This window comes from Phyllobates terribilis, unplaced genomic scaffold (genome assembly GCF_046119375.1).
Source record: "Phyllobates terribilis strain yellow unplaced genomic scaffold, ASM4611937v1 Scaffold_1__5_contigs__length_1240528914, whole genome shotgun sequence".
NCBI classification, from domain to species: domain Eukaryota; kingdom Metazoa; phylum Chordata; class Amphibia; order Anura; family Dendrobatidae; genus Phyllobates; species Phyllobates terribilis.
Window position 1 is genome coordinate 1,080,028,327 of NW_027362761.1, and position 20,576 is coordinate 1,080,048,902.

General features: G+C 42.1%; 1 protein-coding gene across 1 annotated transcript in view; it reads left to right on the forward strand.

The window, feature by feature from the left end:
• Window positions 1–19,619, forward strand: part of COMMD8 (COMM domain containing 8) — a 32,835-nt gene extending 13,216 nt beyond the window's left edge. Inside the window, exons 4-5 of the mRNA XM_073656940.1 lie at window positions 16,511–16,666; window positions 18,831–19,619. Coding sequence (XP_073513041.1) covers window positions 16,511–16,666; window positions 18,831–18,851 — 177 coding nt within the window. The 3' untranslated portion in view covers window positions 18,852–19,619. The remainder of the gene's footprint in view (window positions 1–16,510; window positions 16,667–18,830) is intronic.
• The last annotated feature ends 957 nt before the right edge of the window (window positions 19,620–20,576 follow it).

Below are 20,576 nucleotides of genomic sequence, written 5' to 3' on the forward strand. Positions count from 1 at the left end.
AGGTAGTCACCGGAAATGGTCTTCCAACAATCTTGAAGGAGTTCCCAGAGATGCTTAGCACTTGTTGACCCTTTTGCCTTTGGGTTCAGGCCTGGTGACTGTGAAGGCCAGGTTATCTGGCGTAGCACCCCATCACTCTCTTTCTTGGTCAAATAGCCCTTACACAGCCTGGAGGTGTGTTTGGGGTCATTGTCCTATTGAAAAATAAATGATGGTCCAACTAAACGCAAACCGGATGGAATAGCATGCCGCTGCAAATGCTGTGGTAGCCATGCTTGTTCAGTATGCCTTCAATTTTGAATAAATCCCCAACAGTGTCACCAAAGCACAGATTTCCACTGGTCTAATGTCCATTCCTTGTGTTCTTTAGCCCAAACAAGTCTCTTCTGCTTGTTGCCTGTCCTTAGCAGTGGTTTCCTAGGAGCTATTTTACCATGAAGGCCTGCTGCACAAAGTCTCCTCTTAACAGTTGTTGAAGAGATGTGTCTGCTGCTAGAACTCTGTGTGGCATTGACCTGGTCTCTAATCTGAGCTGCTGTTAACCTGCGATTTCTGAGGCTGGTAACTCGGATAAACTTATCCTCATAAGCAGAGGTGACTCTTGGTCTTCCTTTCCTGGGGCAGTCCTCATGTGAGCCAGTTTCTTTGTAGCTCTTGATGGTTTTTGCAACTGCACTTGGGGACACTTTCAAAGTTTGCCCAATTTTTCGGACTGACTGACCTTCATTTCTTAAAGTGATGATGGGCACTCGTTTTTCTTTACTTAGCTGCTTTTTTCTTGCCATAATACAAATTCTAACAGTCTATTCAGTAGGACTATCAGCTGTGTATCCACCAGACTTCTGCACAACACAACTGATGGTCCCAACCCCATTTATAAGGCAAGAAATCCCACTTATTAAACCTGACAGGGCACACCTGTGAAGTGAAAACCATTTCCGGTGACTACCTCTTGAAGCTCATCAAGAGAATACCAAGAGTGTGCAAAGCAGTCATCAAAGCAAAAGGTGGCTACTTTGAAGAACCTAGAATATAAGACATATTTTCAGTTGTTTCACACTTTTTTGTTAAGTATATAATTCCACATGTGTTAATTCATAGTTTTGATGCCTTCAGAGTGAATGTACAATTTTCATAGTCAGGAAAATACTGAAATTTCTTTAAATGAGGTGTGTCCAAACTTTTGGTCTGTACCACACACACACACACACACACACACACACACACACGTGTGCAGATGGGGAGCCATATACGCACAATCACTGTGTATACCTTCTGACTGTTTGGTTTTCATATTGTATATGTCTGTCATGGTGTTTCTCACCTCTGTTCTTTGATGGTAATACACACTTGTTTTTATCTGTCTATTTGGATTTGTCAATTTCCTGAAGGCCTTTTAACCTATGTCTCCTAATTATCCCTTCCTGTGTTTCTGCCCCTCCCTCCTGCTCATGACTGGGCCAGTCCATGTGCTGTTAAGCCTTATAAATTCAGAGACCCAGGTCTGTCAGTGGTCGTGGTCTGTCTCATAAGTATGTCTCTTAAGTAATCTTCAGAAATATGCCAGAAGTGACCAGAAGGTATGAGTAATTTAATTAATTGTGCTTAGCTTCTCTTTCTTACTCACACTTAAACTTTCACCATGCTTACATTTGCCCTTAGTTTTTGCTCCACTAATCCTCACTCTTTTTCCAATCCCCAAGCCCCAGCACCCACAAACCAAATCCTCATCTCTCCTTCCCTCTTACCTCCCCACCTGAGCTCATCTGCAGTCCTGCTCCTCAACTTCAGATCTGTCCTACTCAAACATAAAACAAGCCAGCCACTCTCCTTCTCCCACCTGCTCTCCCTCTCTCTGCTTCTTCTCACTGCTGGCGACATATCTCCCAATCCTGGACCCCCACAGCTTACGCCCTCCACTAACTCCCCCTCCTATCGCTCCCAACCAAATACAAACTACCGCAATCTCTCCTACGTTAAGCCTGTGCCCTTGACGCCCACCCTCCCCACACCCTCTCTCTCGAGCACTCTGGAATGCCCGCTCTGTCTGCAATAAGCTACTTGTTATTCACGACCTCTTTACCTCTCGCAATCTCTCATTCCTGGGCATCACCGAAACATTGCTGACACCCTCCTATACTGCCTCCCCTGGTGCGCTGTTACAGTGGCTAGCACTTCACCCACACTCCTCGCCCTGGTAACAGACATGGTGGAGGAGTGGGTCTTCTCCTTTCTACCAACTGCACCTTTAACCCTATCCCACCTCTACCTACCCTCACTCTCCCTTCTTTTGAAGTCCACTCTGTCCGCATCTACTCCCCCTCCAACCTCCAAGTGGCTGGCATATACAGACTTCCAGGCCCAGTTACTCTCTTTATTGACAAATTCCTCACCTGGCTTCTTCACTTTCTCTCTGCTGACATTCCCACCATCATCATGGGCAATTTCAACATCCCTACTGACACACATCACTCAGCAGCCTCCAAACTCCTGTCGCTCGCTTCATTTTTTGGACTTACTCAGTGGTCCTCCTCAGCCACCCACACAGATGGACATACACTGGACCTTATCTTCACCCGACTCTACCTATACAACCTCTCAATCTCCCTCAATAAGACCACCATTTACTCGCTTTCTCATCCCTGTTCTCCTCACCTGTCACTCATGCCCAGCAACTAGCACACCCACGCAGGAACCTTGCACATCTAGATACCCACAGACTCTCTGATTCTATTCTACCACTGACATCCATATCTTTACTCCACGACAGACAGCTCCACTGCTTTCTACAATGCCACTCTCACATCAGCTATTGACTTGGTCGCCCCTCTTGTGTATGACAGAGTGCAATAATTCAATGGACAACCCTGGCACAATAACCTCAGTAAAAAGCTTCGGCAGGCGTGCAGGGTTGCCGAGCAGCGATGGAATGAAACACATTCGCAAGATGACTTCACTGCATTCAAGCAAGCAACACTCGCATTCAAATCAGCCCTCACCTCTTTTAAACAGGTCTTCTTCACAACCCTCATATCTTCCTTATCCTACACCCCAAACAACTATTCAGCACTTTTAATTTTCTCCTCCGCCCTCCACTGCCCCCTCTGACCTCCCTCATCAGTGCTGAGGACTTTGGTCAATCTTGTTTTTGAAGTGTGTGGCAAAACAGGCAAGCCTTCACTGTCCGACCACCACAACCCCTTTGTTTTCAAGACCATTGCCCTTCCCCCTTAACTGAAGCTTACTTGCCTCCTCTCCAAATCACACCTCACCACTTGTGCACTCGACCCCAACATCACCCCCACACTCATCCCATCCATAACCCATCTCTTCAACCTATCACTAACTTCTGGTAACCTCCCCTCTGCCTTCAAACATGCCACAATCATGCCCATCCTCAAAAAGCCATCCCTCGACCCAACCCCTTTGTCCAGTTACCTCCCCATATCGCTGCTCCCATTCGCCTCTAAACTCCTTGAGCAACATGTTCACGCTGAACTTTCCTTTCACCTCTCTTCGACAACCAACAATCTGGCTTCCATCCCTACCATTCCACCGAAACTGCCATTACTAATGACTCACAGCCAAAGTTAACAGACAATTCTCCATACTCCTCCTTCTAGACCAGGGGTTCTCAACTCCAGTCCTTAAGGCCCACCAACAGATCATGTTTTCAGAATTCCCTTAGTATTTCACAGGTGATGGAATTAATACTAATGAAATGCTGAAAACATGATCTGTTGGTGGGTCTTGAGGACTGGAGTTGAGAACCACTGTTCTAGACCTTTCCTCTGCCTTCGACACTGCCTCCTACTACATATTCTCTCTTCCTTTGGCTTCAAAGACCTTGCCCTATACTGGATCTCTTCATACCTTTCCAACCGCACATTTAGCATCTCCCACTCTCACTACCTCCTCATCCAGCCCTCTTTCTGTTGGAGTCCCTCAAAGCTCTGTCCTAGGACCCCTACTCTTCTCCATCTATACTCTTGGCGTGGGACAGCTCATAAAGTTCCATGGTTTCCAGTACCACCTGTATCCCGATGACACCCAGATCTATCTCTCTGGCCAAGACGTCACCTCTCTGCTGTCCAGAATCCCATCGTGTCTATCAGCCATATCCTCCTTCCTCTGGTCTCGCTTCCTCAAACTCAGTGTGGGCAAATCTGAACTCCTCATCTTTCCTCCATCTTGCATATCTTCCCCATCGGATCTATTTTTCACAATAAATGACATCACTCTTTCCCCTGTTCCAGAAATCTGCTGCGTCTGCGTAACCCTCGACTCTGCTCTGTCCTTCAAACCACACATCCAAGCCCTCGCCACAACCTGTAGCCTCCAGCTCAAAAATATTTCCAGAATCCGTCCTTTCCTCAACCCTCAATCTACTAAACTGCTTGTGCATGCCCTTATCTCCTGTCTCTTCAACTGCTACATCCTCCTCTGTGGCCTACCTGCTAACACTCTTGCACCTCTCCAGTCTGTCCTTGAACTAGTCAGGGGCGGCAGAGTTATCTCTCTCCTCATTACTCCTCTGCTACCCCCCCCCCCCCCCTTCAAATCTCTTCACTGGCTCTCAACTGCCCAGCATATCCAGTTCAAACTACTAACACTGACCTACAAAGCCACCTATAACCTTTCTCCTCCGTACATCTCTGAACCAATCTCCCGATATATTCCTTCACGTACTCTCCGGTCCTCCCAAGACCACCTCTTCTCCTCCATACTTATTCGTTCCTCACCCAGTTGCCTCCAAGACTTTTCCCGAATATTGCCCATCTTCTGGAATTCTGTGCCTCAACACGTCCGATTATCCGCCACATTCAGATCTTTCAGACGGAACCTGAAAACCCACCTCTTCAAGAAAGCTTACAACCTGCAATGACCACGCTGCCTCTTCAGCACCACTGGAGCTGCTGCCTTACCAACACCAGACCTGCGCTTCACCACCACCAGAGTTCTGCAACCCCCCCAACCCACTGTCTCCTTCCCCATCATCCTGTAGAATGGGTCCTCTTCCCACTGTACCGTCTATCATTGTTTTTTGTTACTGTAAGTGATATCTGTATTTTGTATCTAACCCCTTCTTATGTACAGCACCATGGAATCAATAAGAAAAAAATTGTGTGTGTGTGTGTGTTGCAGATGTTATGATAAAAACATAATTTCATGTTTATAATTTGAAAAATATATATATTTTTTTTCAATCAGAATCACACTCTCACTTACTCTCTCTCACACTGTCACGGGTGTGACAGTAATCCTGTATCCGGCTGTAGAAGGAAGGTATCTGTGCTTTGCCTTGCAGACACCTTCTTGATCCTTTCACCATCCCTCCCTCTCTAGGACCCAGCGGTGAGCTCCACTTTCTGCTGCTAATTAACACATCCTTGCTAGACCTTTTCAATTACATCCAGTCTCTCCAGTGAATCGCTGGTGATTAGAAGTATATTCCTCTGTTCAGGCCTGGAGTTCTAGGAGTCGGCTAGTTTCTTCTTGGAGTTCCTTTTGTGATTGTTGTCGTGATCGCTCTGGTGTCTTCCCAAAGCTAAGTGTATCCCCTTGTCTGTATACCTGGTTTGTCTTTAGTTGCAGTGGGGCTGACTAGTGCTCACCCCTTCCCCTCCCTACCTAGGGCCTAGCTCTAGGGTCAGTCAGGGATTAGGTATCCTGCTCGGCGATGGGTGAGGAATCTATTTAGGGATGATAGGGGAGCCAGGGTGTTGTAAGATCTACCTAGAGTCTCCACTCGCCCTTTCCCTAGTTGCTGGGCTTACCCTCCCCACACCACCCTCTTCCCATAATCGTACTCTTGGTCCTTCCCATACCTAGCAACACACACACACACACCCCGTGTGTGAATGCTATATACATACATGATTCTGATGGGAAAAAATGTCATTTTTCAAATTAACATGAGTTCACGTTTTCTTCATAACAGCTATATCGCTCCACTATTTCTATGGCCTTGTTTTTTTTTTGTTTTTTTTTTGTGCCAGGGATTGTGATTTTGCAGGTCTGATAATAGGTCAGGATTAGTGTTGAGCGATACCTTCCGATATCGGGAAATATCGGATGGGATTGGATCGGACTGATACCCAAAAAAATATCGGATATCGCCGATTCTGATACCGGAAAGTCAATGGGACACAAATATCAGAATGAAAATAAACCCTTTCTTTCCTTGTAGGTTAATTCTACATGAAGGAAAACAACTAAGAATAATGTAGAATGTATTACATGAAAAGCCGGCAATTCAGCAGCGGCATACCGGTTCCCGACAATTTAGAACAGAAAGAATAGAGCATCACACATAGATTAGATAGATAGAAACATGTCAGTCACATATATAATAAGTACAGTGACAGTGTTGGTTACTGTACTTGTCATTTAGTGTTAAAATAAAGGATTTATTAAAAAAAAAATTGGCGTGGGGTTCCCCGTAATTTTAGTCTCTAGCGGAGGTTAAACAGACGGCTGGGGCAGATGTTTGAAGCCTGGGAAGGGGGTAATACCCACAGAGCTTACCAGGCTACTAATATCCGCCCCCAGCTGAATACCTAGCCTTTAATAGCTATTAAAATGGGGGACTCCCCAAAAAAATGAGGTGGGGTCCCCCCTATTTTAATAGCTAGCAAAGGCTAGGCAGACAGCTGGGGGCTGATATTAATAGCCCAGGAAGGGTGCCATGAATATTGGCCCCCTCCCAGGCTAGAAACACCAGCCGTCAGCCGCCCCAGAAATGGCGCATCCATAGGATGCAATAAAAGTAAAATAATAAAGCAACATCATCCTTACCTTTCCATGGTTCCCACGGCGGCTTCAGCTCTGCTACATTCACATGACAGGCTGGATCGCAGCCAAAAGCTGCCAACCAGCTTGCCATGCCGCAGACACTGAGAAGCGCAGGCATGCTTGCGCTCCTCAGTGTCTGGCTGTGACGGCATCCAGATGAGCCGAGGTCATGTCCAATGAACTCAGCTCACCTCATGCACGTCATTGACAGCGTGGGAGAATTCTCCTGCACTCTGCGCTTGAGCAGGAGAATTCTCCCACGCTGGGATGGCATTGAGATGACAGGCTGGATCGCAGCTGAGCGCTGTCATCCAGCTTTTCATCCTTCAGAGACACTGCAGAGCACAAGCATGCCTGCGCTCTGCAGTGTCTATGAAGGATGGCATGCTGTGTGTGTTTTTTTTCAATTAAAGGACTTTATTCTGGGTGTTGTGTTTTTTTTTAAATACTTTACTAGAAATTCATGGCGGTCATGTCTAATATTGGCGTGATCCCATGAATTTCGGGCTTGGGGCCAGCTGATAATGCCAAGCTGGCCCTAACCCCTTTATTACACAGTGAGCCGTCGCACCAGGGCCCTGGATGAGTTGGGTACAGCACCAGAAGATGGCGCTACTATGAACGCGCCATTTTCTGGGGTGGCTGCGGACTGCAATTTGCAGCGGGGGGGGGCCCAGAAAGCTAGGGCCTCCCTGCGCTGCGGATTCCAGCCCCCAGCTGCCTAGTTGTACCTGGCTGGACACAAAAATACGGCGAAGCCCCACGTGGTTTTTTTTTTAATTATTTCATGAAATAATAAAAAAAAGGGCTTCCCTATATTGTTGTGTCCGGCCAGGTACAAATGGGCATCTAGTGGTTGGGAGCAGCCCATTCCTGGATGCTGTACCTGGCTGGCATACAAAAATATGGCGAAGCCCACGTCAAAATTTTTGGGAAAAATTAATTTAAAAAATGGAGGGGTTAATAATGATGCAGTCCCTAAATGTGTTTTTGTTTTTTTTTTGTTGTGTGTTTTTTTTTTTTTTTTTTTTTTTTAATTTTTTATTGAATTTGTCACCAAAAATTTGACGTGGGGCTTCGCCCTATTTTTGTGTCCAGCCAGGTACAACTAGGCAGCTGGGGGCTGGAATCTGCAGCGCAGGGAGGCCCAAGGTTTCTGCCCCCCCCCCCCCACTCCCAGCTGCAAATTGCAGTCCGCAGCCACCCCAGAAAATGGCGCATTCATAGAAGCGCCATCTTCTGGCGCTGTACCCAACTCATCCAGGGCCCTGGTGCAGTGGCTCACTGTGTAATAAAGGGGTTAGGGCCAGCTTGGCATTATCAGCTGGCCCCAAGCCCGAAATTCATGGGATCACGCCAATATTAGACATGACCGCCATGAATTTCTAGTAAAGTATTTAAAAAAAAAAACACAACACCCATCCTATGGATGCGCCATTTCTGGGGCGGCTGACGGCTGGTGTTTCTAGCCTGGGAGGGGGCCAATATTCATGGCACCCTTCCTGGGCTATTAATATCAGCCCCCAGCTGTCTGCCTAGCCTTTGCTAGCTATTAAAATAGGGGGGACCCCACCTCATTCTTTGGGGGGTCCCCCATTTTAATAGCTAGTAAAGGCTAGGTATTCAGCTGGGGGCTGATATTAGTAGCCTGGGAAGCTCCGTGGGTATTACCCCCTTCCCAGGCTTCAAACATCTGCCCCAGCCGTCTGCTTAATCTCCGCTAGAGACTAAAATTATGGGGAACCCCACGCCAATTTTTTTTTTTTTTAATAAATCCTTTATTTTAACACTAAATAACAAGTACAGTAATCAACACTATCACTGTACTTATTATATATGTGACTGACATGTTTCTCTGTATTTAATCTATGTGTGATGCTTTATTCTTACTATTCTAAATTGTCGGGTACAGATGCTGAATTGCCGGCCGGCTTTTTTAAAGAGACGGTGCATGAAAACACTATTATTTTTTTTAATAAATCCTTTAACACTAAATGACAAGTACAGTAAGCTGAGCGCTGCCATCCAGCTTGTCATCCTTTAGAGACACTGCAGAGCGCAGGCATTATGGGAACTTCCGATTCCGGTATTCGATATTCTAAAAGTATCGGAACTCTGATACCGTGAATATCGGTCGATACCCGATATTTCAGCATCTGAATGCTCAACACTAGTCAGGATCTAACAGAGACAGTTTGAGCAGTTAATAGCTGTATATAAATGAATGGGCAGTAGAGAGGTTGCTGGTATCTAAGGAGTTAACTTCCTCTGCTGAAATGCAACTACTGCAAAAGTATTTTTAAAACTCTGATCTGGTCACCAGGACACCTAGAGACCAATTGGCCTAAAAGACAGGATAAGATGTTCATTCTATGCTGTCTGTGAAGCTGGAGAATTTGCTGTGAACCGGAACTTTTAGTAACTGTTCATTCCAAGAGCAAGAGTGCATTCCTCGGTTTCCAGTTTCGGAACACGCTGATCTCCCGGCTGCAGTGTTTTTATTTATTTATTTTATTATGGTCTTTTCTCACCCTCTCTGTGTCCAACTTTGAGTGTCTGCCGCTGCTCCCTTTGTTATTGTCTGCAGTACTTGGTGGCATGTAAAAGTTTGGACACCCTTGGTCAAAATTCCTGTTGTGAGCAGTTAAGTAAGTTAAAGATGAAATTATCTTTAAAAGTCCTAAAGTTAAAGATGACACATTTCCCTTTGTATTTTAGGCAAAAACATAAAATAAATATTTTCATCTTTTACATTTTTAAAAATTACAAAATGGAAAATGGTCTGATGCAAAAGTTTGGGCACCCTTGGAGATTTGTGTGTTCAGATAACTTTGACCATGATTTCAGACCTTAATTAGCCTGTTAGGGTTATGGCTTGTTCACCATCATTGTTAGGAAAAGCCACGTGATGCTAATTTCCCTGCTTTATAAAAACCTTGCTCTAACCTTGTACCAGAAAACAGTAGTATTGTGCGTCCTCACCATAAGATTCAGCATCAGAAGTATGCAAAATAGCATCTAAACAAGCCTGATGCATTTTGGAAACAAGTCTTGTGGACCGTTGAAGTTAAAATGGAACTCTTTGGCCACAATGGTCAAAGGTATGTGTGAAGAAAAAAAGAGCACAGAATTTCAGGAAAAGAACATCAACACCAACCATTAACCAACCTATGGACGGATTTCCTCAACAAAGGTATCATTTTACCCAGTGTAATGGCGCCCACCTGACAGTGTATGTAGTTTATTAAGCACAATCCTATTGACTGGTGCTCTTTAAGCATAGCAGTGGATCAATCTTGCTTTGGGGTTGTATTGAAGCCAATGGCACGGGGAACATTTCATGGGTAGAGGGAAGAATGGATTCAATGTCACTTCAACAAATTCTTGATGCAAACATAACACCATCTGTAACAAAGCTGAAGTTGAAAAGAGGATGGCTTCTACAAATAGATAATGATCCTAAACACATGTCAAAATCCACAATAGACTACCTCAAAAGGCGCAAGCTGAAGGTTTTACAATGGCCATCACAGTCCCCTGATCTGAACATCATTAAGAATCTGTGGCTAGACCGCTAAATAGCAGTGCATGCAAGACGACCCAGGAATCTCACAGAACTGGAAGAATTTTCCAAGGAAGAATGGATGAAAATCCCTTAAACAAAAATTAATAGATTCTTGACTGGCTACAAAAAGTGTTTACAAGCTGTGATACTTTCAAGAGGGGGTGCTACTAGGTACTAACCATGCAGAGTGCCCAAACTTTTGCATAGGCTCATTTTCTTTTTTGAAATGTAAGGGATGACGAAACAAATTATATATTTTTCTTTTTGCCTAAAATACAAAGGAAATCTGTCACAATAGTAGTAATTTTCACCCGGGGTGCTCAAACTTTTATATGCCACTGTACATCACATCACAACGTTGCAGCCAGTTGTTATCTGAGCGGGCTTGTGCTGTCAACTCTGGCACTATCTACATCACATCAGTGCTGCAGACTATAAAATACTGGAGCAACAGTGTAGAGACTGTACTGGACCTAGGGAAGATGCTTGAGGAACGTGATTTTCCAAAAACAAAAATCCCAAGGAGGACCTGTTGGCTTGCCAAAAATCTCTACCCCTGGCTGTTAACTAGTTAAATGCCACTGTCAATCTCTGACAACGGCATTTAACTTGCGCTTACTGGAACCGCGTCACTAACCGATGGGTTGACATGACAATCGGGATCTTCAGGAGACCCCTGTAGTTGTCATTGTCAGATTGCTGTGAGCGCTGCCCAGTGGTCGGCGCTCGTATCAAGTGATCAATTCTGCTACACACAGGCGATCTGATGACAATTAGACAATTGCAGCTTCAATTCTCTCATGGAGACTATTGAAGCATGCAAAAAGTAAAAAAAAAAAAATAATTAAAAATAAAAAAATTAAAAGTTTAACTCGCCCCCCCCCTTTCACCCTATTCAAAATAAAACCATAAAAACCATCATATACACATATTTGGCATCGCCGCTTTCAGAATCGGCTGATCTATAGATATAAATGAAGAATTAATCCAATCGGTAAACGGTGTAACAAAAAAAAAAATTCAAAACGCCAGAATTATGTTCATTCGTTCACCGCTACATTGCAATAAAATGCAATAACGGGCGATCAAAAGATTGTATCTACCCCAGAGCTCGGCTCTCAAAAAAAAAATAAGCCCTCACCCGGCACCACATCCCGAAAAATGGAGATGCTATGGGTTTTGGAAAATGGCACCATTTTTTTTTTTCACCACTAAATAAAAAAGAACTTATGCATGTTTGGTATCTACAAACTCGTAATGACCTGGGGAATCCTAATGGCAGATCAGTTTTACCATTTAGTGAACATGGTAAAAAAAAAATGTAGAATTACACTTTTTTTTGCAATTTCACCACACTTGGATTTTTTTCCCCGTTTTCCAGGACACAATGTGGGAAAACCAATGGTGTTGTTCAAAAGTACAATTTGTCCCGCAAAAAATAAGCCCTCACATGGTCATGTTGACCAAAAAATAAAAAAAGTTATGGCTCTGGGAACAAGGGGAGCAAAAAACAAAAATGGAAAATGGCCTGGTCACGAAGGGGGTCAAAAGAATACATTTACATACAAGGTAGATGGTGCAGGAAGAAAACAAAAGCAATGCCAAATTCAGAAGAAAGGCCACATTTACACCAGGTTAAAAATTGCATATTTATTGCAAGCGACAGGTTTTCTTTGCGGCGTTAAAGATATCACCTCAGACCTAGAAAATGATGGTGATCATGTATTATAAACTATACTTTATGTAATAATTTTTGCAAAATAATTGTAAAAGCAAAAAAACTGTGTAAATCCATCAGTTCTCGTCTCTGAGCTGTATAATCCCACCACTTGCATTGGCTACCAGCACTATGCATCGGAGCCGCGGCATCAGTCTGAAAGTTAGAAATTTAGATGGAGCTGAGTGGCCGACATGCCCTTCCTGACCCCTCTGATCCTATTTTTTCCAAGCTAACATTCAATTTCACAATAGTGAATTTTCATTAGGCCTGGACACTTGCAATCTAAAAACCAAGTGAACGATATAGGAAACTTGGGATTGGCAATTTTTAGCAAAAGAATACCAGTTTTGTACGTTTCTCGATAAAGGTTATTGGTTTGTACGTGAGACTTACTATGAACCCTAAGCTTGGAGTATTTTAATTTGCAGACTTCATTTTCTATCATTGTGCTCGGCTAGCGGCAGTGGCTCTCATTGTTCCTCTGACCTCGTGGTAATGTGACATCGGGTTCCCGTAGAATATAGTTTTTTCATCTTTTATTTGCTGCACATTTGGAAAAATGAATTGCAAATGTAATCTAGTTGGCATTCTGGGATTTTAGGCTTGCACTGCGTGCATTTTTCACGTTTGGCCAAGTCTAGGTTCTTTTTTTATTCTTATTTTTCTGAGAATTGGTTTGGAACAAATGGAACATTGAAAAATGATGAATTTTAAGTGAATTTCTGACCTGAAATAACTCACACAGAAATAACCGTAAGCATCATGTTGTTCTGAGCCCATCTGCCGCTTGATATCGATTTATCTCCTTGATTGAATTGTAGTGGTGGTCTGAATGTAAAACTGAAAATGTGAGAAACTGAGAACATTCCTCTCATTAGGGAGCGGTGCTTAAGAGTCTTGCTGATTTCATACATTTATTCATTGATTGTCAGTGAAACGTTGTAGCCCAGGACTGAACAGAGCCTTACATCATCCTCCTTTCCTACAGGAATTATACGGATTTTGCCACATTTGAAGTAGAGCACAGAACTGAAAGATATTTTTTTATGTTAAGACCAAAATGTGTATGTCAGTACCACGTAATTATAATATTGGTCCATATGTCGTGGTAGCAGGACAAGCAGTGGTTTCTGCAATGCTAAGAGTGAAGCGTAGCGATGGTTGTAGCCCTAATATCCCATCAGCAGTTATGTAATAATCACTGTATCATTTCATTTACCTGCAATGTGATATCTGCTCACATTCGAAGATTGTTTTTCCTTTTTTTTTGGGGGGTGGGGGGAGATTCTATGATGGATAATACTGTTGCATGTTTTCCATTAAATCTTAAGAACAGCACCTTGTCCCACCTCATTGTCTATAAAATGCATACATCAGTCATAAGTTTGAATCCACCTGCCTAATATTCAGTAGGTTCCCTATGGGCACCAAAGCAGCTGGCCTGCATCTTTTTTAGACTATGCACACTTAGGACAAAAAAAAAAAAGTACACCCTTAGTATGGTAACTAAGTTTCAGTCTAATCTTCAAACCCCCTTTATGCAGTTTGCAGCCTGATTGTAGTTGCAGATATTTTTTTTCTCTCCCGGGAGTATTTCTACCTGTAATATAGGCTGGATGTGAGCTCTAGGTGTATACAAGGTGCTGCCGTGTACATTAGCTTATATATCAGCTTGGCTAGAATATTAGGTGTATTTCTTCTTCATATGCTTCCATTATTTGGCCAGATTCACATATCCATGTTTCTCGGTCCGAGTACGGACCACAATACACAGAAAGCTCTCAGGTCTCTTAACCCAAACTCAACAGACTCGTAAGCATTTATGGGGTTATAATTGGGTCAGGAGACTCGTGGGTGTTCCACGCATCTCGTTCCGTACTCTGACTGCAAAACACGGATGTGTGAAAAAAGGCCTTATCTATAGCCTTGTCTTTGCCCTCCATCAGAATGTTGATGCTTTATCCCCCTTCCATTGCAGATCTGTATACATTATACAACCCCTGGCAAAAATTATGGAATCACCGGGCTCAAAGGATGTTCATTCAGTTGTTTAATGTTGTTGAAAAAAAGCAGATCGCAGACATGGCACAAAACTAAATTCATTTCAAATGGCAACTTTATGTCTTTAAGAAGGACTAAAAGAAATCAAGATAAAAAATGTGGTACTCAGTAAGGGTAATTTTTTTTTCAGACCAAGCAGAGGGAAAAAAATATGGAATCACTCAATTCTGAGGAAAAAAATTATGGAATCACCCTGTAAATTTTCATTTCCAAAACTAACACCTGCATCAAATTAGATCTGCTCATTAGTCTGCATCTAAAAAAGGAGTCATCACACCTTGGAGAGCTGTTGCACCAAGTGGACTGACATGAATCATGACTCCAACACAAGAGATGTCAATTGTAACAAAGGAGAGGATTATCAAACTCTTAAAAGAAGGTAAATCCTCATGCAATGTTGCAAAATATGTTGGTTGTTCAGTCAGCTGTGTCTAAAATCTGGACCAAATACAAACAACATGGGATGGTTGTTAAAGGCAAACATACTGGTAGACCAAGGAAGACCTCAAAGCGTCAAGAACGGAAACTTAAAGTAATATGTCTCCAAAACAGGAAATGCACAACAAAACAAATGAGGAACGAATGGGAGGAACCTGGAGTCAATGTCTGTGACCGAACTGTAATAAACCGCCTAAAGGAAATGGATTTACATACAGAAAAGCTAAACAAAAGCCATCATTAACACTGAACAGAAAAAAACAAGGTTACAATGGGCTAAGGAAAAGCAATCGTGGACTGGATGTCTGGATGAAAGTCACATTCAGTGATGAATCGCAAATCTGCATTGGGCAAGGTGATGATGCTGGAACTTTTGTTTGGTGCCTTTCCAATGAGATTTATAAATATGACTGCATGAAGAGAACATGCAAATTTCCACAGTCATTGATGATATGAGGCTGCATGTCGGGTAAAGGCACTGGTAAGATGGCTGTCATTAAATAAATAACGAAGTTTACATTGATATTTTGGACAGTTTTCTTATCCCATCAATTGAAAGGATGTTTGGGGATGATGACATCATTTTTCAAGATGATAATGCGTCCTGCCATAGAGCAAAAACTGTGAAAGCATTCCTTGAACGAAGACACATAAGGTCAATGTCATGGCCTGCAAATAGTCCGGATCTCAATCCAATTGAAAATCTTTGGTGGAAATTGAAGAAAATGGTCCATGACAAGGCTCCAACCTGCAAAGCTGATCTGGCAACAGCAATCAGAGAAAGTTGGAGCCAGATTGATGAAGAGTACTGTTTGTCACTCATTAAGTCCATGCCTCAGAGACTGCAAGCTGTTATTAAAGCCAGAGGTAGTGCAACAAAATACCAGTGATGTATTGGAGTGTTCTTTTGTGTGTTTGTTTTTCATGATTCCATAATTTTTTCCCTCCTGCTTGGTCTGAAAAAAATTACCCTTACTGAGTACCACATTTTTTATCTTGATTTCTTTTAGTGTTTCTTAAAGCCATAAAGTTGCCATTTGAAATTACTTTAGTTTTGTGCCGTGTCTGTGATCTGCTTTTTTTCAACAACATTAAACAACTGAATGAACATCCTCCGAGCCCGGTGATTCCATAATTTTTGCCAGGGGTTGTATGTATATCTGCTAACTAATAATTAAAGAAGAGTTGGAAGACCAAAGAACCATCAGTAACATGAGCCCTGACTGACTTGTAGTAATGTTTGCAGAGCTCTCAGCTAGATAAAGGACTTAGACTCTCTGAAGCAGGAAAATTGTAGAACATTATTAATGAAGACCATTTAAAAAACTGCTTTTATTGTGCAGTTGTTTTGCAACTGCAAGGTTGAGCAAAGTGTGAAGGTATAGGTGTACTTATTCATTCTAAGTCTTATAAATTGTGAGCTGGGGCTCCATAGATTGGACTTTTTCCAGCACTGATGCTCAATTGGATTGAGAACTGGGCATTTGGAGGTCAGATCACTTGTACCTTCTTCCTTCTTTCTTCTTCTTCCCCACACGTTGCGTCTTGTTGCAGCATTTTTACTTGTGTTTTTCACCCATTCATTGGAATGAGGGAAAAGTGCTGAAAGAAAGGACATGCTGCAAAAACACAGCAGGACTCAAAATATGCATGGGGGAAAAAAAAAACAGCGTGTGCATGAGATTTCAGAAATCTCATTGATTTATGCTGGTACTGTAAAAATGCTGCATATTTTACCAAATAATGTGCGTAAAATACGCTGCAAAAACGCCAGGTGTGCACATACCGTAATAGTGCAGAAGTCTTTAGATCCTGTGCAGTTTGTATTACAAGTTTTGGTTGGAAACAATCCGTCCTATTATATTTTAATGGTTTCCACCCAGTGCTGTATAAATTTGCTTTACCTGAGTATTTTTCTGGTTTTACTCCAGCTTGCTATGTCCAGTGATAAGCTTTCTACATTGCAAATGCCACTTGTGAATCTCGACCTGGATATTGTAGAAAGTGGAGCGATTTCACCGGTCTCCATTGAGATGAATAAAGAAGAGTTGCAGAATCTTATCAATTCTCTTGAGGCAGCTAACAAGGTATGTGCTGGCCTTTTATCTGTCCTATTATCCCAGATCACCTTTCTTCCTCCAGAATATCTGCTGTGTCTAGATGCTGCTGAATGCATTGAGATGACATCTACGTGATTTATTTGGACTGGGTTTTCTGAAAGTGCTACCATATACAAATATAATGGTGGAAATTAGACGTGATAAATGGAGCGTCTTACCTTCTTCTACAGGAGCGTACAGCAAGATATTACCTGTGAAGGCCAGCACTGCTTTCCTGGGTGATTTATATGTGAAGCTAAAAAAGTCTCCATATTTTAATCCATTAGGAAGTGACTTTTCCGCGGTATTAGACATTTTATAATTATAATGAAGTTCTGTACGTGGAAAATTCAAAGTAGAATGGATTGAAAGGATTGTATATCTGTATAATATGTATGTCAGAGAGTAAGGAATATTCTCCAGATTTCATTAACTTGAGCAATATAAATCAGCACATATAGAATGGAGTATGTCACGTACACCATTCTCGACATGTGACGTGGGCTCTGACTGCAAGGGTTAATGTATTGCCTCACTCAATCTTGCACTCGACCTCTGTTTAAGGCTGCAAAGTGAACATAAATCACACCCCAATACAGTCCACACCCCGTATACACAACACGCTTCCACCACTCATGCAACCCACGGGGAGAGGAGTCCACGAAATATATATTACAGTCAAAAGGCCACTGAAAGGCAATTGATTCTTCAGTAAGTTTGGTCCTTGTATGTTCTGACGTTTTAAGCTTTTAATATAAAAAAAAGCGTAGAACTTACAAGGAAGAGTATAAAAAGAGGAAGAATAAGGCAACACACAAATGAGCAAAACAATTCTATACTAAAAAATAGAGAAATAACAGATATACGTTTCTGTCTAAAGTTGTTCTTCTGTTTCCTTGAGGGTAGGAGAGGTTTATGGATCACATCCATCTGAAGCTGACCCCCACATGTGAACCCCTTTTCATTGTGTAGCCCATCTTTCGTTTGCCTGGTCCTAGGCTCAAGATTCCAGGGCAGACTAGATTGTAATATTGAAATCACAGGTCTGTGACTGGACCGTGGGCTATTTAGGGGCGAGCATCTTGTATATTAAATACCTTATTTCTTCCAACCCCCCCTTCCTCCAAATAGTGAATAGGAAGATATCCAGTTTGGCCACAAAGGACTGTCTGCCCAAGCTTTGAAGCTCGTACTCTCCAGGTCGAGGTGTCAGGAATGACCCCCTCTGTAGTCACGGACACTTTCCTTGGTTCTGGGTTTCTGTAATAAGAGTAAATGGAGGTTATGCCCTTTGTGTAGTGTCAGTCATGTGAATGACAGACTTGATCTGTTGTTACTTGACTGATATAATTTACCCTACTGAGTATATTGTTGTAATTTTATTTTCGTATTTTATCTTTACTTTGGTGTAATGTTTGTTCCACCTGGCGTGCTGCTATTTACAGATCTTGGGATAGGAACACAAGAGTGCCACAACGTGCCCAAACACCATGCAGCCATTACCAATATTCATGAAGTGTTCATTAGAAGTCTCAATCATTACGTGGTGCTTCGGTAGCATTGAGGTGGTGCCTTGATTGCCATGTGTGTTCTTACGGCTCCTTTTGGTACGCTGGTAACCAGATCAGAGCTATGAAAATGTCCTACTACCTGCAGGCATCTTGGACTCCTCTTCTAATTAGTAGGCCTTGCAACATCATGGTGTTAATTATTGCCTGTGTGAAACGATGACCTCCTACACGAGCTACATTATTGCAATCCTGCTCAATATGTTGGCTTTTAGCTACAATGGTGAAAATGAGTTTATAAAAAAACATTTTCTTCTAGTAATTATTAAATTATGCAGATTGAACCTCAAACATTGACAAATTCTCTTTTATAAAACCTAAAATAATACTGTCTGGAGTACTGTGAGAATAAAGTGCAGGTGGCCTCTTCCAGGTTTCGGCTCTTCTCCAGGCAGTGGTGCCCTGTGGGCTAGTTCTGTCCTGTGGGCTAGTTCTGTATCCGCGGTTTATCAGGATAGTAGCTATTTGTTAGATAATGAGACCAGGTCCATAGATTCAACTTGAACCATTTTTTTTTCAGTATATGTGTGTTGTAGTTTTGTTAGTGCTCTGTGTTTTATTAACATTTTTATTCATGCCGTCAGGTCGTCCTTCAACTGAAATGATGAAGAATTGGTGGATGATTACCTTCTCCAGTGACTGTATGACACAACGTTGTTGTAGCCCTGATTATGGATTAATATGAAATATGCAGACAACATATCCACAACCGGACCACATTGTCCTCGGAGAGGATTATTACATCTGTATGAATGTACCGCACAGTCACCGGTACCCCAGAATTCTCACTTTAGAAGAATGGATGGACTTCTTGTAAGGTGGTCTCACACTTTCAATAGCTTTGAGCTGAGTGCTCACTCTGCTGACCACTATTCCTCCCTGCAACTACCCTCCCCACAATACATGTGCACATTCAGTACAGCTCCGTGTGAATGTGTTATTATTGGGGAGAGGAGATTATCCACTGCTAGATACCTCTGGCAGAAACTCCTTTCTCTGAGAATAAAAGGAGCAGACCGGTTGATAATAAACAGCTATCCTTTTTTTCCTTGACCTAATCTGTTGGAAAGAGGTGGGAGGTCCCATACAAAGATGGATATTTGGTCCCACCTTTCAGCTGGCTTTGCTCTCTGTATGGGCATCTCTAGTGTTGCATAAGTGTACATATACTTTTTGTAGTGTTTTTTTTTTTTTTTTTTTGTTATTTTTTCTTTAACAATTTACATTTTTGTATGTACAACTTGTATACAGTCCATGGCATAAACATGTAGGTAGAATTGTTATTTAAAGTATATTTTCCACAACGCAACAATGCTTTATACTTTTGAAGATAAAAAAGAAATCCTAATAAAACAAGAAAAAAAAAAAATATATATATATATATATATATATATATATATATATATATATATATATATATATATATATATATATTTACTTATTTTTTATATATATATATATATATATATATTTACTTATTTTTTATATATATATATATATATATATATATTTACTTATTTTTTATATATATATATAAAATAAATTTATCGCTGATTGGCTGCAGCCTTCACTATTCTGTCCCAGTGGCAAAAGCACAGTCCTTCCACTGACCGCTGCAGCAGTCAGGTGACTGATGAGGGACTTGGCGCTGAGATTAGAGAAACGGCACTGTTCCAGGAGGTAAGTATAGAGCATTTTTGTTTGCTGCTGCACTATGGGGCTATAAATAAGGGGTTATCAAATAGTCAACAACCACTTTTTGGACTTTATTGGCTGTAGGTAAGTATGAAGACAAATGGCCCATGCCAAATCGAAACTATTAAGTCACAATGCCTAGTATATTACAAACGACAAGTGAAGTTACAATTATGATCACTGCATTGAACATGATGTGAGAAGGTAAAATATTAGAGGGGAGATATGTGTCCCTAAGAATGTTAGCTACAGTGATATGAACCTGGAAAAATGTTCCAGCACACTGTGCTGAGAGGGGTTAATCGGCCACATTAAGGGCTGGGTTTTTGTGAACAGCTGAAGAGTGGGTGGGAGGCTGTTCCCATATCTCCACCCCATGATGTGGTCCAGAAGGTAAATACCGAGCCTTTTGGACTATGGAGTGTCTGGAGATGAGTGCTCCAGAGTTGTTCTCGTATTAAAGAGAACTGAACCTTGTTTTGTTCCCCTGAGCAGGCGGATCCCCGCAGCTGCACAGACTGTACTGTGCTATTTTGTTTTTCCTGTTATGCCAGAAGGGACGGGTTTTATTTTACTTAATGTTGCACTGGTTTATGCAGTACTTTTTTAATAAACCAGTTGAAACCGTAAATGGA